Source organism: Theropithecus gelada, chromosome 5 (assembly GCF_003255815.1).
Source record: "Theropithecus gelada isolate Dixy chromosome 5, Tgel_1.0, whole genome shotgun sequence".
In the NCBI taxonomy this organism is placed as follows: domain Eukaryota; kingdom Metazoa; phylum Chordata; class Mammalia; order Primates; family Cercopithecidae; genus Theropithecus; species Theropithecus gelada.
In genome coordinates this window covers 150657358-150675906 of record NC_037672.1, presented here as the reverse complement: position 1 = coordinate 150675906, position 18549 = coordinate 150657358, and the positions used below count along the sequence as shown (strand labels likewise).

Here is an 18549-nt window from a genome sequence, read left to right as displayed (position 1 = left end):
AAGGGACTTGATCATCTATGAATTTTGTTATCCACGAGGATCCTGCAACCAATTCCCTTGGATACCAAGGGACTATATTCAGATATCAATAATAGACTTATGATCATGGTTATCTCATAGAAAAAACGAAAAACCAAAAACCAATTTTTAAATCTGGCATATGTTTACAAAACAGCACCCTATACAAAATTTGAAGTTTTGTAGTTTTAGTAAGGAAGTCCTCAAATGATGGTACATCCATGTAGTTTTTATATAATTATGTCTGAATGAACTTATCTACAACTAGTGATATAAAGATCCCAACTAGACAAAGACTGGCTTTAAATGTGGGAACCTAAGACTTTATCGCAGCTCTCAGATTTACCCAAAACCCTTCCTGCCGAGCCTCATCCATGGGCCACTCCAGGTAGGTCTTGGTGTTCATTATCTTCCGCAGCTTGCAGAAGCGCTGGGGAATGGCTTTTTTCTCAATGGGCTCCAGAAGAACAAGAATGGCAGCATCATTGTTCTCATCAAAAAGACGGAAATGGGAGAAGTCCAGTTCATACTTGCACCACTCACTCTTCACAAAGTTTTCAGAAAGCACAAAGACAGTTTTGTGGCTCTTTTCAATGGAGTCAATGATATTGTCAATGATCCACTTGCCAGGAATGAAGTCTCGCTTATGAAGACACAACTTGAAGGGGGGATTGAAGTTCTCCAGCTCCTGGACCATAAGGTTCTCCACCCAGTAGGCATCCCGCTCACTGTAAGAAACAAACGCATCATAGCAGATGTCCCTGTTGGGAGCTTTCCTGGGCTTCCTTTTGGCCTGGAGCCAGGCCCACATCATTTTCATGTACCACAGGCCGTGGAAACAGTGGCACAGGACCCCCATGAGCAGGATCAGCAGGAACAGAGCACAGCACATGCCAGACACCAGTGCTGCCCTGTGACATTCCGACACTGAGAGGCGGACATCCTGAACCCGCTGGCCACGCACATGGGATGGAGAGTCACACAGGTAATTTGCTGGCCAATCAACCAGGACTTTGGCCAGTGCTTGCTGCTCCTGAGTGAAGGACAGGAATTCACAGGAGCAAATGAAGTTATTGCCACCAGCTTCCAAAGTCTTCAATGTGTGAAAAGAGTCAAGTTGCTCCTTAGAAAATGTCGTTATTGTATTCCTACTGATTTTCAACACTAGTAACATGGGTAAGAGGGAGGCATCTGGTAGAGTCATCAACTTATTTCTGGAAATATAAAGTTCTTTGAGTTGCGGCAAATTCAAAGAAAATAAATTGAGATTGTTGTTGCTAATATCTAAAATTTCCAGTGTCTTGGGAATGCAGCCTGTTACACTGTGTATTCGCGTGCTGGATAAGTTCAAATATTTCATCTTTCCTGGCCATTGACAAGTTTCAGGCATATAATGAAAAGTATTCTTACTGATATCAAGGTTAGTCAAGTTTTTCAGAGTAAGCAAAGTCTCTCCGGTTTTTCCCAATGATGCCAAGTGATTTTGCCTTAGAATTAAAGTTTGTAGAGAGGGCCAGGCATCCTCACAGGCTGAAGTTTTCAAGTATTCTTCAACCATCAAATTTTCACTTAGATCCAAGTATTCTAATGATTTTAAATGTCGTGAAAGTGAACAAGGAACCAGAAAAACTTTACTGTTTTCTACTGTGATTCTTTTAACTCTTTCTGTGAGTGAATATAAAGTTCTCGGATCATAAAATAAGTAAAACCGTGGAATATGCAGCCTCCGGATTGTTAATGTTTCCACTTTACCTGGATCTATAACTCTGTCATTATCAAATCCTCTAAAATCACCAACTCCATTAAGGGTACAGTCATCAAACTCTAATTCTAACAATTCAGAAATCTGACTCAAAAGTTTCATGACTTGAAACAAACTTTCATCGGTGATTTTCACATTTCTAAATGTAAACTTTTTAATCAATGAATTTGTTTCACCAGTGGATAGTTCTGAAAAATGGAAAGCGTCCAAATCAGTATCTCGCAGTTCCAAACATTCCACGGAACTTGTAAGATCTACAAAAATCTCCAGCAGTAAAATATGCTGCTTCATATGAAAGATCAGATGACTTACATTCTGAATTGACTTCAAACTTTTTGGCTCATAGCTCTGTAGATCTGAAGCATCAATCTCAAGTTCCTCAAGGAAGGTAAGTCCAGCAAAATCTTTTCTTTGAATCTTAGTGAAGGTGTCCATATTTCCTACTCTCAGGATTCGCAATTTTGTGAGATGAGAAAAAAGAGATGTTTCCCCGAGGGTTTTGTAAGGATTTCCCAGTAAGTTTAAGGATTTTAAAGAAGAAAGGGGCTTGAACCAGGAGGACGATAAATTAGATAAGTAATTATAGGATAAGTCTAAATGTTCAAGTCTGCCCAGGGAAGAAAAAGAATCTTCCTCTATTGTGTTAATTCCATTGGATGTCAGCACCAGAGCTTGGAGGTTCACACACCTCTGTAGGTCACTGTTGCTAATGTAGGTGATCCTGTTGTTGGACAGGTCAAGGCTTTTTACAGCTTCTGTGAGCCCTGAGGGAATGGAGTTTAAAGATCCTGAGCTGCCCTTGCAAATACCATTGTGGTCACAAGACAGAGAAGCCTGATTGGAGGATTCTTCCTTGGAGAGGCTGATGATGACCCCCAAGACCCACACCATCCACAAAGTATGTGGCATTGTCCAGTGATTCAACCTACAAATAAAAGAGGTTCAAATGAGTCATTGTGTTTGACAGCATATCATAATTCTAATTCTTGAGAAATGTTTTCGAGAGAGAGAGAGAGAGAAACAGACAAATGGAAAGAATGAATGGGGATAAAAAATTAATTCCCTGATACATTCAGCAACACTAACACAGATATACAACCACTATACAGTACTTAAGAGCACAACCATCTGGAAATACAGAGCAAGACTCAATAACACAGACTGGAAGAATGAGTAAATCAATGAATGGAGGAATGAGCAATCAAGCCTTTTAAGAAATGGGTTAGGCTTAACCATATGGATTTACAATCACCTTTTTCTGCACTTCAAACTTTCTTAACATTTAAGTATTTCTTTTCTCTGCTTCAATGCCCCGCTTGATTCATACAGATCTCACAGAACCAAACTATAGTTCTCATTCACTGAAGGAAACTCCAGGAGTAGCATGCTTTGGGACCAAAAGACAAAAGTTGCATGTGCATCGACTTGCCTCGCACCTATCACTAGCAGGCAGGAGGGGTGTGGGAAACTCCAGGCAGACCTAGGTGGTTTGTTGGGTTGAAGGAGACTCACACCATTAGAACCCTGTCTTACTGCCTAGAAGTAAATGCAGAAAGCAGTGTTTAAGTCTGGATGGGCTGTTCAGATGAATGTGGGGGAAATAAAACTATCTGTACCACAACTGCTAGTTTACTTGTAACCATAAATCCAACAACTTCCTCTTTGCCCACCTTCCGGGCCCTATATCATTCTTTGGCTCTATTCAGCTACCCCATTCCTTGCATCTGTATGCCTTTGTCTGTATTTTCTCAGTGTGCTAACTATGTAAAAATTTTTTTCAAATTTATCCCCAAGAACAAAACATTTTTATGGGTAAAACTACTTTCCCACATTCACAGAATCTGAGAGATTATAAAGGCCTGAGCTGTACAATTTATGGCCACAAAGAATTAAAACATAAATATGCTTGGTTTGGGAATGTAAATGCTGTTGGAGCCAGAATTTTTACGTTTGCACCAAAACCACTGCTTCGTATTCCCTCCTCTTATTTTTTTAAATAAATGGGCCATTCCATGCATATTTATTCTGGATACTCTTTTTTTTTCTTAGCTTGATTAAGGTATAATTGGTATACAAAGAAACTTATGTACATTATACATAATCAATGTACATAATTTGTACACATTATGTATACATACATATGTATACACTCATGGTATCATCACCAAAATCCAGAAAGTAAATATATTCATCATCTCCAAAAGCTTCTGCCACTCTGTGGTTGCCTTTTCACTTTCATAATGGAATATTTTTGTCTTAGTCCATTAGTGCTTCTATAACAAAATACCAGAGACTGGGTAATATATAAAAAACAGAAATGTATTTACTATAGCTCTGGAGGCTGAAAAGTCTAAGATCAAGGCATGTGCATTGGTGTCTGGTGAGGGCTTCTCTCTCCTTCCAAGACGGTGTCTTGTTGCTGTGTCCTCACATGGGAGAATGCAAGAGGGCAAGGGGGCACTACCTTCAATCTCAAGCCCTTTTATAAGGATGCTAATCCTATACCTGAGGAAAGAGCCCTCATGACTTAGTAACTTCCCAAAGGTCACACCTCTTAATACTTAGTTTTAGGATTAGTACTGTTACAATGGGGATTAAGTTTCAATACGAATTTTGGAGGAGACACACTATTCAAACTATAGTACTTTGATGAACAGATGTTCTTATATTTCGTATATTTTAATAGTGAGTTTTCTGGCCTATTTTTAAAATATTTCCTATATTTTCACAAAGATATTCTCTTTGTTGTTTTCTAAAATCTTTATTGCTTTGCCTTTCACTTTTAGATCTATAGTCTACCTGAGGTTGATATTTGAGGTAGCAGAAGGATTCACTTTTTTCCCATATGGATGTTCGATTAACCTATTTTTTACAGACCATCTTGGGGAAATAATCAACAGTATTTTATTTGTCAATAGGCACATGTCCATATAGGGGTAGATCTTGTTTCAGTGCTCTCTATTCTGATCCAATGTTCATTTGTCTATCCCTATACCAGCAACACACTATATTAAATGTATAATATATCTCAATATCTAGGCCATAGATGTATTTCAAATGTATATCTCAATATCTAGGAGATATATATTTAATAGAGTTCCTTATTCTTCCTCAAATACGTTCTTCTTCCTCCTTCTTGTTCTTCAAATGTGTCTTTGTTATTCTTGCTCCTTTGAATATTATTATAAATGGCAGAATCAGCTTGTCAGTTTCAAAAAACAAAGTCCACTGAGATTTTAATTGGCAATGTATTGAATCTATAGAACAATTTGGGAACTATTCACATCATTACAGTATTGAATCTTCTAATCCATGAGCATGACAGATCTCTCCATTTATTTAGGTCTTCTTTAACTTATCACAGTAGTATTTTATGGTTTTTGCTTAAAGTTCTTAAGCATATTTTGTAAGATTTATTCTTATTCGATACTTTTAAAACATTTAAATAGTTTTACATATTTATATATGTGATATGGTTTGGATATTTTTCCTCTCCAAATCTCATGTTGAAATGTGATCCCCAGTGTTGAAGGTAGGAGCTGGTGGAAAGTGTTTGGGTCATGAAGGTGTATCCCTCATGAATGGCTTGGTGTGCTCTTCATGGTAATAAGTTAGCTCTCACTCTGTTAGTTCACAGGATTTCAGGTTGTTTAAAAAGAGTCTGGGACCTCCCCCTTCACTCTTGCTCCCTCCCTCTCACTCCGTCTCTCACTATATGACATGCCTGCGGCCCCTTCTTCCACCATGAGTAAAGGCTTCCTAAGGTCAGACAGATGCAAGTGCCATGCTTGTACAGCCAGCAGAACCATGAGCCAAATAAACCTCTTTTCTTTATAAAGTACCCAGCCTCAGGTATTCCCTTATAGCAATGCAAAACAATCTAACACAATATGGCATATACATATATGTCAAAATTCAATTAAATTTTGTGTACGGACCATGCATTGAGTACCCTTGCTTAACTAACTTAGTAATTCTAATAGTTTGTGGATTCTTTTCATTTTCTGTATCCCCAATCATCCTCAAGACATAATGATGGTTTTCTTCTTTCCAACTTTTATACCTTATTTCATTTTCTTTATAACAGATTCCTTTACGCAAGTGCAGTAGGATATATTAGCTATTATACACAGTATCCCCGATCACACACGCCCACCCCCACTATGAACCAACAGATAGTTCAAGGCAATCCTGTTATTTAAAGAAATTTTAGCAAGAGAATTTAGAGAACTTCACTGGGCAACTATAGCCTTTGCAGTAGAGTCAGCTGTAATAGCTAATGTTTGAAAGGGATTTCTAATAATAACTTCATTTACATTTATTCCAAGCCAGGGAAGGAGCATTTGAACAAAAGATGCCCATTTAGAGGGATTTGCACCTGCTAGAAAGTTCCTTTTTATACCATAGTGCAAATTGAGATGTACAGAATAATGTCAAATTTCCAGTTGGTTATGGAGTGACAGTGTTCCTGTTAGAATCCCTAATCCACGCTGACTTCTTATTTCCTACTGATTGGGACATGGAGTTGCCTGTGCCTATGATTGACAGTTAAATCCTTCACAGATAAAAACATATGCTGGAGGGGCACAAGAGAGAGTTCCCTGTTCCCTGTTCCCACTGTGTGCTACAGGGGTCATCAACAGGGAAGCAATAGTCGTATTTATCTAAGGCTCCACTATTAATTGTCATCAATGGAGGCTACCAACAATTAGAGAATTAGGGTTATGAATTCGTCTACAAACTATCTAATTATCTCTCCTTTTGGTTTTCTTATTCAGTTTCTGGAAGAATTTAACTGTAAATCCTCTCCTATGTTTTGTCTACTGTTAGCTTTAAACACGAAATCTGAATATGTTACTCAAAAAGCCTAACCCTATAGAAAGACCAGATGTTCAATCTCAATAGGCAGTCACCTTGGAATATCAGTTGAAATCTGTTATAGGGTAAATTAGGAGATCTTTAAAAGCATATTAGTATTTGGTTCAACATGACATATCCAGCATACCTAAGTTTCCTGCAGATTCCCAATGAGGCAACTGAATGCAATCCATCTGCAAATGTTCAAATAGTCCAGTGGATGGTAGAAATGTACCAACTGAGGTTTTTATTGTCTTATAAAAATTGTGGATTTGACAAACCAAACATTGATTATAAGCCATTTTAGCAATTTTAGAACAGTCATAACACCAATCTTTTTTCATAATTTCATGTTATCTAGTCTATGATGAGTCAGAGTGCAGAACTTTTAATAATGGCAGCTATATGGACTCAGAAAGGACCAGATAGCTGTCTGATCCATGAGGCCACATTTAACACTAAATTTATATCCTTTTAAATATCAGTTTTGTTTCTCCAATTCAGGTGCATGATGCTGTTCGTTTAAATAGGTTATCATAGATAATTTAATTCAGATAAATCTTATGGTGTTTTTCTAATTGCATATCTTAACAATTTCAGTACTAGCTGACTTAGCATGAAAATCTGCCAAAGCATTTCCCTGGTATTCAATTAATTCTAATTCTGCTTAATGTTGGTTTGGCAGTTTTATGAACCAATCCATTTCTTCACTAGAGTTCTGGAAATTCTTACCCAGTCCAGTAGTATGATCTTAAAGTTATCAGAAACCTATACTTGTCAGAGTCCTTTCCACGAATCTTTTAAAAGAACACTTTATGATTTGGTTGGTTGGTTGTCTATAGGTCCACACACTTTATATAATTGTTTTTCACAGTGTTCTGGAAAGTACCAGTGTAAAAAAAGTAACTCTTTGTAGATGACAAGGCTTAAAATGGACTTGGTTAAAGATATGATGAGAGTTCACAATAATGCAATTGATAAGGAAATTGTATTACTTCTACAACGTATAATATTTCATGATAATTAGAATTTTGGCTGATAGTGTTATACCATGACTATCTGGTTTCTAAGAATTTTATATTATTTCTGAAGCATACATTAATAACATACCCATACAATATGACTTAAAGAAAGTTCAGCATCACTTACAATTTGACAATGCTTCCCATGTAATATAACACATCAAATAAGCCTAATTAGTTTAACATCTCTCTTTTTTAATCAGGAGAGAAAACAATTTCTTTTGAGATATTCGAGAAGCCCATCTAGAAGCTTCCAAAGTTTGTTCAACGTAAAAGGTTTTAATTTAGAATTTGATTTTGAGATGTCAAAAATATCAAAAGGTTTAAAATATTTGATTAAAATAGGATCACAGGTCTCTATGAAGCAATATTTATTCATTTAAATAGAGTGATTGGTAAAAGACTTCAAAGGCAAATAAAGAAAACCACATAATTGTAGAAATTCTTGCTCTTTTAATAGGGTGGACTCAGGTCTCTGAGGCAGTCAAAGATCTAATAAAGACAACATGAAGCACAATAAATTATCTTGATAAAACACAGAATCGCATTTCCTAGGCCAATTACTTAGCCGGTAAAGAAAAGTCCTTCAATTTCTTATTAAGAACAGACCAATACTCCAAGAAAACCTTGTTGTTTTAACAAAGAGGACAAATTTCTAGCTCTGTATCAGTATTTTTTTGATATTAATGCTTAATTTAAAAAAAAAAACTTAGAATTTTCTTCAAATCTTAGCTTGATCACATATAAAATTCCCTTCCCAGTATTCCTATCCCACAACCTTCTACAACTTTCTAATATTCATTCAGTTTTTCTTCTATACTCTTTCTCTTTCTCATTGTCTTAACAACCAGGCATTCTACTTTGGGACAAATATTATTTTATTTTTTCCTTAACAAAACAAACATCCCCTCATACTTTATAGTTGTTCTTACCCAAAACACATCTTACCTTCTTTCCAGAGTTGTTTCCCTTATTATTTCTGGTAATTCTAGTACCATATATTAATTAGAATTTTTTTTTTTTTTTTTTTGCAGATGAGGTCATTCTACATTGCCCCAGCTGGTCTCAAACTCCTGGCATTAAGCAATCATCCTGCCTCAGCTTCCTACAGTGCTGGGATTGCTTTACGCTTAGTAACTTTAATTTCCAGTGAAAACTAGAAAGTAAACAATTGTGAACTGTCACACCAGCATTCTGTACATTGACATATCTATGAGCTATAATTTCTAGAAGCATGTGCCTTCTCATGGTATAATTTTTCAATGTGACAGAAAACACATTTAGTAACAGACTCAACTACCTTTAATCTCTCTGTAATAAGCAAATTCAGTGAAACTGTAGTATACAAAATCAACATACAAAAATCAGTAGCATTTCTATATGCCAACAGTGAACAATCTGAAACAGAAATCAAGATAGTAATGTCGTTCACAATAGCTACAAATAAAATACCCAGGAATAAACTTAATCAAAGGAGTAAAAGATCTCTTCAATGAAAACTATAAACACTGATGCAAGAAACACTATAAACACTGATGCAAGAAATTAAAGAGGACACCAAAAAATGGAAAGATATTCCATGTTCATGGATTGGAAAAATCAATACTGTTAAAATGTCCCTACTATCCAAAGTAATCTATAGATGTAATACAGTCCCTATCAAAATACCAATGACATTCTTCACAAAAGTATGTTAATAAAATATAATCCTAAAATTTACATGAAACCACAAAAGACCCAGAATAGCCAGAGCTATTCTAAGCAAAAAGAACAAAACTGGAGGAATCACATTATCTGACTTAAAATTATACTACAGAGCTATAGCAACTAAAACAGAATGGTACTGGCATAAAAACAGACACAGACACACAGAACAATAGAACAGAATAGAGAACACAGAAACAAATCCATACATCTACAGTGAATTCATTTTCAATAAGAGTGTCAAGAACATACATTGCAGAAAGGACAGTCTCTTCAATAAGTGGTACAGGGAAAAGTAGATATCTATATGCAGAAGAAACTAGACCCCTATATCTTGCCATATACAAAAATAAAAACAAAATAGATTAAAGACTTAAATCTAAGACCTCAAACTATGAAACTATTAAAAGAAAACATTAAGAAAACTCTCCATTACACTGGTCGTGGCAAAGATTTCTTAAGTCATACCCCACAAGCATAGGCAACCAAAGCAAAAATGAACAAAAGGGATCACACCAAATTAAAAAATTTCTGCATAGCAAATCAAATAATCCACAAAGTACAGAGGCAATACACAGAATGGGAGAAAATATTCACAAACTATCCATTTGAAAGGGGATTAATAACCAGAATATATAAGGAGATAAAATAACTCAATAAGAAAAAAAATCTAGTAATCCAATTTTTTAAATGGGCAAAAGATGTAAATAGACATTTCTGAAAAGAAGGCATATGAATGGCAAACAGATATATGAAAACAGATCAACATCATTGATCATCAGAGAAATGCTAATCAAAACTACAATGAGATATCATCTCACCCCAGTTAAAATGGCTTTTATCCAAAAGACAGGCAATAAAAATGCTTCAAGGATGTGGAGAAAAGAGAACTCTTGTACACTGTTGGTGGGAATGTAAATTAGTACAACCACTATGGAGAACAATTTGGAGGTTCCTCAAAAGACTAATAATAAGAGCTACCACATGACCAGCAATCCCCCTGCTAGATATAGACCCAAAATAAAGGAAATCAATATATCAAGGAGATATCTGCACTCCCATGTTTAGTGCTGCACTATTCACAGTAGCCAAGATTTAGAAGCAATCCAAGTGTCTGTCTACACATGACTGGATAAAGAAAATGTGGTACATATATACAATGGGGTACTATTAAGCCATAAGAAAGAATGAGATCCTGTCATGCAACAACATGGATGGAACTGGAGGATATTATGTTAAGTGGAATAAAATAAGGAACAGAAAGACAAACATCCCATGTTCTCACTTAATTGTGGGAACTACAAATCAAAACAATTGAACTCATGGAGATAAGAGAGTAGATAGAATGGCGGTTACCAGAGGCTGGAAAGTGTAGTTGGAGGGGGATTGGGATGGTTAATGAGTACACAAATATAGTTAGATAGAATGAATAAGATTTATTCTTTGATAGCAAAATAGGGTTATACAGTCAACAATAATTACTGTACATTTTATGATAACTAAAAGAGTTTAATGGGATTGTTTATAACACAAAGAAAGGATAAATGCTTGAGGTAATGGATACCCCTTTTACCGTGATGTTGTTATTATCCATTGTATGCCTGTATCAAAATATCTCAAGTGCCCCATAAATATATACACCTACTATGTATCCACAAATATTAAAAATAAAAATACAAAAGTAAAACATACACAAGATTCTCTTGGTTTGTCTAGCTATTGTAGCTTTAAAAAAGATGTGCCTGTTTGCCTTAAGAAGCTTTTCTTCTTTGTCCACTGTTGAGAACAGGCCCCCAAATCTGGCCATAAACTGGCCCAAAACTGACCATAAACAAAATCTCTGCAGCACTGTGACATGTTCGAGATGGCCACGATGCCCACACTGAAGGTTGCGAGTTTACCGGAATGAGGGCAAGGAACACCTGGTCCACCCAGGGCAGAAAACTGCTCAAGGCATTCCTAAGCCACAAACAACAGCATGAGTGATCTGTGCCTTAAGGACATGTTCCTGCTGCAGATAATCTATCCAGAGCCCTTCCCTTTGTTTTGGCCCATCCCTTTGTTTCCCATAAGGAATACTTTTAGTTAATCTATAATCTATAGAAATAATCCTTATCATTGGCTTGCTGTCAATAAATACGTGGGCTAAATCTCTGTTTGGGGATCTCAGCTCTGAAGTCTGTGAGTCCTCTGATTTCCCAGTCCACACTCTATATTTCTGTGTGTGTGTCTTTAATTCCTCTAGCACTGCTGGGTTAGGATCTCCACAACTGAGCTGGTCTCATCAAGCAGCACCCAACGTAGGGGCTCAAACCTAGGTCAAAGGCTCACCAGAGCGACAGTTGGAAAACATGGAACTAAGCTGGAGGACACCCAAGTACTCTTAAGCAAACCCTGTGGTGAGTAAGAAGGGGAACTCAGAAGCATCCGGGTAACAATGGGACAAGTGTGGGCTCTGGTTCGTTCCACCTTGGAACCTTTTCACACTAATGATGAGGAGGAAGGAAAGTATAACCAAGTAACAGAAGAGGTGACAGAGCAGGTTTGTTTGCCAGCTAAAGTGGCAAAAGAGGGAGAGGTCTGTCCCTACCCTTCTGCATGCCCTCATTATTTTGAAGAAAAAGAGTGGCCTGACCCTCCAGATCTTTCTTTTCCAGAGGACACTGGGCAAAAAGTAGTTGCCCCAGTGACTGTTTGAATAGCACCTCGAGCGACCACTCTCAGTTCTATTCAGCCAGGAATTCAGCAAGCTAGAAGAGGGTGATATAGAGGCTTGGCAGTTCCCTGTTAGAATACACCCCCCAGATCAACAGGGAAATGTCATAGCTACATTTGAGCCTTTTCCTTTTAAATTACTCACAGAATTTAAACAAGCTATTAATCAATATGGACCAGGTTCTCCTTTTGTAATGGGACTGTTAAAGAAGGTTGCTGTCTCCAGTTAGATGATGCCAGCAGGTATGGCAGGATTACTTCTAGGTAGGTCTAGTTTAAATTTAAAAGGAGTGCAAGTACAAACAGGAGTCACTGATTCAGATTACAATGGGGAAATTCAAATTGTTATATCTACTTCTGTTCCCTAGAAAGCAGAGCCAGGAAAGCATATAGCACAGCTCCTGATTATGTCATATGTGGAAACGGGGAAAAGCGAAATTAAACGAACAGGAGTATTTGGAAGCACAAATAAACAAGGCAAAGCAGCTTATTGGGTGAATCAAATTACTGATAAACGTCGTACCTGTGAAATAACTATTCAGGGAAAGAAATTTACAGGTTTGGTAGATACAAGAGCGGACAATTCAATCATTTCTCTACAGCACTGGCAGTCTGCATGGCCAAATCAACCTGATCAATTTAACATAGTTGGAGTTGGCAAAACCCCTGAAGTATATCAAAGTAGTTATATTTTGCATTGTGAAGGACCCAATGGACAACCTGATTCAACCAATTATAACTTCTGTACCTATAAATTTATGGGGAAGAGATTTATTACAACAATGGGGAGCACAAGTTCTAATTCCAGAATAATTATATAGCGCTCAAAGTCAATATATGATGCATGAAATGGGGTACGTCCATGGTATGGGACTAGGAAAAATTTGCAAGGTTTGAAGGAAATGCTTCAAACAGAAAGATAAAGTTCCCACCAAGGTTAGGGTATCATTTTTGATGGTGGCCATTGATAAGCCTGCAGAACCTATACCTTTAAAGTGGTTAACAGATAAGCCAATTTGGATAGAACAATGGCCGCTAAGTAAAGATAAACTGGAGGCTTTAGAGGACTTAGTTGCTGAACTATTAAAAAAGGACACATAGCTCCAACATTTTCCCCTTGGAATTCTCCAGTTTTCATAATTAAGAAAAAATCAGGTAAATGGAGAATGTTAACTGACTTAAGAGTCATTAATTCAGTTATACAACCTATGGGGGCATGCAGCCAGGACTGCCTTCTCCTGCTATGATTTCAAAAAATTGGCCTTTAATAGTCATAGATTTAAAAGACTGTTTCTTTACTATCCCCTTAGCCGAGCAAGACTGTGAACGGTTTCCATTTACAATTCCTGCAGTAAACAACCTGCAGCCTGCTAAAGCATTTTTATTGTAAAGTATTGCCACAAGGCATGTTAAACAGTCCAACAATTTGCCAGACTTATGTAGGGCAAGCAATTGAACCTACTCATAAAAAATTTTCAGTGTTACATTATTCATTATATGGACAGTATACTTTGTGTTGCCCCCACTCAAGAAATGTTACTCCAATGTTATGATCACTTGCAAAACTTGATTTCTCATGCCGGTTTAATTATAGCTCCTGACCAAATTCAGACTACTACTCCTTACTCCTACTTGGGGACCTTAGTAAATGACACTACTGTTGTGCCACAGAAAGTAACCATACATAGGGATCAATCGAAAACATTAAATGACTTTCAAAAATTATGAAGGGACATTAATTGGATAAGACCTGCTCCAGACATTCCTACCTATGCCATGAGTAATCTATTTTCTATCCTTAGAGAAGATACTAGTCTCACTAGCCCTCGGCAATTAACAAATGAAGCTGAGGCAGAGCTGCAGCTAATCAAAAAGCAAGTCCATAAAGCTCAAATAAATAAAATAGATCCAGAAAAGAACCTAGATTTGCTAATTTTTCCAACTCAGCATTCACCTACTGGTGTTATTGTACAAGAGCAGGACTTTGTAGAGTGGCTTTTTCTTCCACATACTAATTCACAGACTCTAACTCCTTATTTGGATCAAATCGCTATGATGATAAGAAATGGGAGAACTTGGATTGTTAAATTACATGGATATGATACTGGAAAAATTATTGTCCTCACGAAGGCATAAATACAGCAAGCTTTTATAAATAGTCTTACTTGGCAAACCCATTTGGCTGACTTTGTGGGTATTCTCGATAATCATTTTCCTAAAACAAAATTATTTCAATTTTTGAAATTAACTAATTGGATTCTCCCTAAAATAACTAAATTTAAACCCATTGAAGGTGCTGAGAATGTTTTTACAGATGGGTCTAGTAATGGTAAAGCCTCTTATTCTGGATCGAAAGGTAAAGTTTTTCAGATGTCCTATACTTCACCTCAAAAAGCAGAGCTTGTAGCTGTAATTGAGATATTGACTGCTTTTGTGATTTCTGATTCTTCATATGTGGTTCATTCCACACAATTAATTGAAAATGCTCAGTTATTATTTCATACAGATGAACAACTGACGACTTTATTTACCCAACTGCAAACAGCAGTTAGGAATAGAATGCACCCTTTTTAAATCACTCATATGCCTCTTCAAGGACCTTTAACTGAAGGGAATCATATGGCTGATCACCTAGTAGCTGCTGCAATATCTAATGCTAGACACTTTCACAATTTCACATGTTAATGCCTCTGGTCTCAAACGCAGATACAATGGTACCTGGAAAGAAGCTAAAGCTATTATCCAGTGATGCCCAACTTGCCAAATGGTGCATTCCTCATCTTTTACAGGAGGAGTTAATCCTTGAGGATTGGAACCTAATTATCTTTAGCAAATAGATGTCACACATGTTCCCTCATTTGGGACACTAGCTTATGTACATGTATCGGTGGATACCTTTTCTCACCTTGTTTGGGCTACACGCCAATCAGGAGAGTCTTCTGCCTGTGTTAAGTGTCACCTTTTGCAGTGTTTTGCAGTAATGGGCATTCCAGCTTCTATTAAAACAGATAATGCCCCAGGCTATACTAGCCAAGCTCTAGCTACATTTTTGTCTATATGGAATATTAAACACATTACTAACATCCCATATAATTCTCAAGGACAAACCATTGTAGAAAGAATGAATCTCTCCCTGAAACAGCAGTTGCAAAAGCAAAAAGGGGGAAACAGGGATTACGGGACACCCCATGTACAACTGAATCTAGCATTATTGACTTTAAATTTTTTTAAAAGGCCAGATGCTATCAGCAGCTGAACAGCATCTACAGAAACCAGCTGCAAAGACAGAAGCAAAACAACTGGCTTGGCAGAGAGACTTGATAACAAAAAGTTGGGAAATACGTAAAATAATAACTTGGGGTAGAGGTTATGCTTGTGTTTCTCCAGGCCAGAATCAACAGCCGATTTGGACACCATCAAGACACCTGAAACTTTATCATGAGCCAGATGCCAAAGAAAAGATTCTGGGAGGATCCCAAGGACCCCCTGGTTGGAGCCATGTCGAGAATGATGCTAAGGAGGACCCCAACTATCATGAGCAACAACCATCGAACACAGCCACCTACTTGGGGACAGAGCAAGAAACTGTCACAGATGGTGGAAGAAAACCTGAGGAAAGCAGGACAACCAGTCACAATGAGTAATTTAATGATAGCTATGATAGTGGTGATCACCATTGCCATGAGTATTCCTTCAACAAGGGCTGACACAGAGAACAATTATACTTATTGGCCATATTTATCAATCTTGGCTGGCAATAATGCCTGGATGTAATCACTCTATGACACAGTTACACATGCTTTCTTATCTCAGTATTTACCACAATAAATCTGCTTCTATAACTGAGGCATACCGTCCTCAAAAACCTATTTGTAAACAGAATTGGACCTGGCCAGAAATAATGAACATACTTGTTTGGGAAGACTGCATTGCAGAACAGGCAGAGGTGCTGTGCAACAATTCCTCTGGAATCATTATTGATTGGTTCCCTAAGGGGATGTTCAGCTTAAATTGCACCTCTCAGTCTGCATCCCATGGCCACACTATGTTCAGCTGGTCTAAACAAAATGGTCAGATGGTAGAAATAGTAAGAAATATGGCAAGAGTTCTTATTATCTGGAAACATGAAGGTATAGTGGAACCTCACTCTCAAATGATATGGCCCGCTGTAGGAGCTAAACATAAGGATTTGTGGAAACTATTAATGGCTCTTAAATAAGATCAAAATTTGGGAAAGAAAAAAAAGCATCTAGAAGGACACTCTATAAACTTGTCTTTGGATATTGCAAAATTAAAAGAACAAATATTTAAAGTATCCCAGGCACACCTGACCTTAATGCCAGGAACTGGAGTGCTTGAAGGAGCTGCAGACAGATTAGCAGCAATTAACCCATTAAAATAGATAAAGACACTTGGAGGCTCTGTGATTTCAATGATGATTGTGCTTTTAATCTGTGTTGTTTGTCTTTGAATAGTACGCAGATGCGAATCCTGACTCCTGCGAGAAGTAGCCCACCATGACAAAGTTGCCTTTGCTTTTATTGCTTTGCAAAACAAAAAAGGGGGACATGTTGGGAACAGGCCCCCAAATCTGGCCATAAACTAGCCCCAAATCTGGCTATAAACAAAATCTCTGCAGCACTGTGACATGTTCCTGACAGCCATGATGCCCACGCTGAAGGTTGTGGGTTTACCAGGATGAGGGCAAGAAACAGCTGGTCCACCCAGTGCGGAAAACCACTTAAGGCATTCCAAAGCCACAAACAATAGCGTGAGCAATCTGTGCCTTAAGGACATGTTCCTGCTGCAGATATCTAGCCCGAGCCCATCCCTCTGTTTCAGCCCATCCCTTTGTTTCTCATAAAGAATACTTTTAGTTAATCTATACTCTATAGAAATAATGCTTATCGCTGGCTTGCTGTCAGTAAATATGTGGGTAAATCTCTGTTCAGGGCTCTCAGCTCTCAAGGCTGTGAGTCCCCTGATTTCCCACTCCACACTCTATATTTCTCTGTGTGTGTCTTTAATTCCTCTAGTGCTACTGGGCTAGGGTCTCCACAACTGAGCTGGTCTCGGCAGTCCACTGTAATTCTAAGTTACCTTTAGTAAGGCTCACACATTTCTCTAGAAAAGCACAGGTTCTTGGTCCATAATTCTTATAAATGAAATCAGCTGGAGTTGCAGATAGAGGAGTTGTAGACTCCTTAAATCCAGATAAGCCCATGATTCCCTGTCTTCTAGTAACCTTATCTACTGGAGGCCTCCTAGAGCACCAGTCCAGTTTCAGTTTCTTCACTGAATCCAATCCAATTCTGGAGCCAATCCAGTCAAATAACTGCTCAAATAAAGTCAGAGAGCCGAAAATGCAAATGTATAGCACTCAAGTCTGAGCAGGAACTTACCCACAACTACCAGTTGCAGTGAAAGAGCAATGGGCACAATGAGCCCCGCAGGTACCTTCACGTGGTCACTATGAGCTCCTGAAGGTCACTATAGGTCTCCTTTGGATCCTGCTTGCAACAGTTAAAAGAGAAACTTCAGACAAATTCAATTTGACAGAGTTTATTTTAGCAAAGAATGATTCATGAATGAGGCAGCACTCAGATTCGCAAAAGTTTCAGAGAGCACCCAACAGTGTGAGCAGTGAGCTTTTATAGGCCAAACACAAGAGCATAGTAATCACCTGATTTGCTTCAGCTAGAAGTCTGTCTTATTTGCACATGGTGTAATAGGCATTTACCTTGTTTGTGCATAGTCTGATCAGCTGGCTGCCTGTGACTGGCTAAAGCTTGGCTATTTATGGTTGGTAGAAATTTGGCTATTAATTACAAAAAAAATTACTCCTAAGTAAGGTTTCAGTTTGTTTATGTAGTATACTAAGTTAGGTTGCAGTTTATTATGTAACAACTAAAAGTATAGAGACAGTCTCAGGCTAATGGCTTCCTGCTTATGTCATTAACAAAAGATAGGTCCTCAATTTTATTCCTTAGATGAGTTATTTGTACCAGCTTTTATTGTCTTGCTAGAGGTTTGTCATTTTTATTAGCATTTTCAAAAAATCAACTTCTGACTTGATAGATCCTCTATTTTCTAGCTCATTAATTTCTGTTGTTATATTATTATTTCCCCTGTTCTGATTTCTCTGGATTTATTTTACTATTCCATTTCTTGTTTTTAAGGTATTTGCTTGCTCATTCATTTTTAGTCACTCTTCATTTCTAATATATGCACTTAAGGTTATAAGTTTCCTTTAAGCAGTAGTTTAGGGCATCTGACAAGTTTTTATATGTAATTTTTTTCATAATTCATTAAAAATATTTTCTGATTTTCATTCTGATTTTTTTTGACCCATGGGTTATTTAGAAATGTATTTACCAATTTCCAAATATATGAGAATTTTCTATAAGTTTTTCTGTTCTTTTCTATTTTAATTGCATTATGGTCAGAAGACATATTCTGTATGATTTAAAT

At 37.4% G+C, this 18549-nt stretch overlaps 1 protein-coding gene across 3 annotated transcripts; it reads right to left on the bottom strand.

The window, feature by feature from the left end:
• Positions 1-144: 144 nt before the first annotated feature.
• On the bottom strand, positions 145-17612 carry TLR2 (toll like receptor 2). 3 transcript variants are annotated; one of them, XM_025385580.1, is made up of 3 exons: positions 17536-17600; positions 3033-3316; positions 145-2705 (listed from the first exon to the last, which is right to left on the bottom strand). In XM_025385580.1, the coding sequence occupies exon 3, from the start codon at positions 2687-2689 to the stop codon at positions 335-337; it is 2355 nt and encodes a 784-aa protein (XP_025241365.1). In that variant the 5' UTR covers positions 2690-2705; positions 3033-3316; positions 17536-17600; the 3' UTR covers positions 145-334. The 3 variants fall into 3 exon arrangements, with proteins under 3 accessions (XP_025241365.1, XP_025241363.1, XP_025241364.1); XM_025385578.1 differs by lacking the exon at positions 3033-3316 and having other exon boundaries at positions 17481-17612; XM_025385579.1 differs by lacking the exon at positions 3033-3316.
• Positions 17613-18549: the final 937 nt, after the last annotated feature.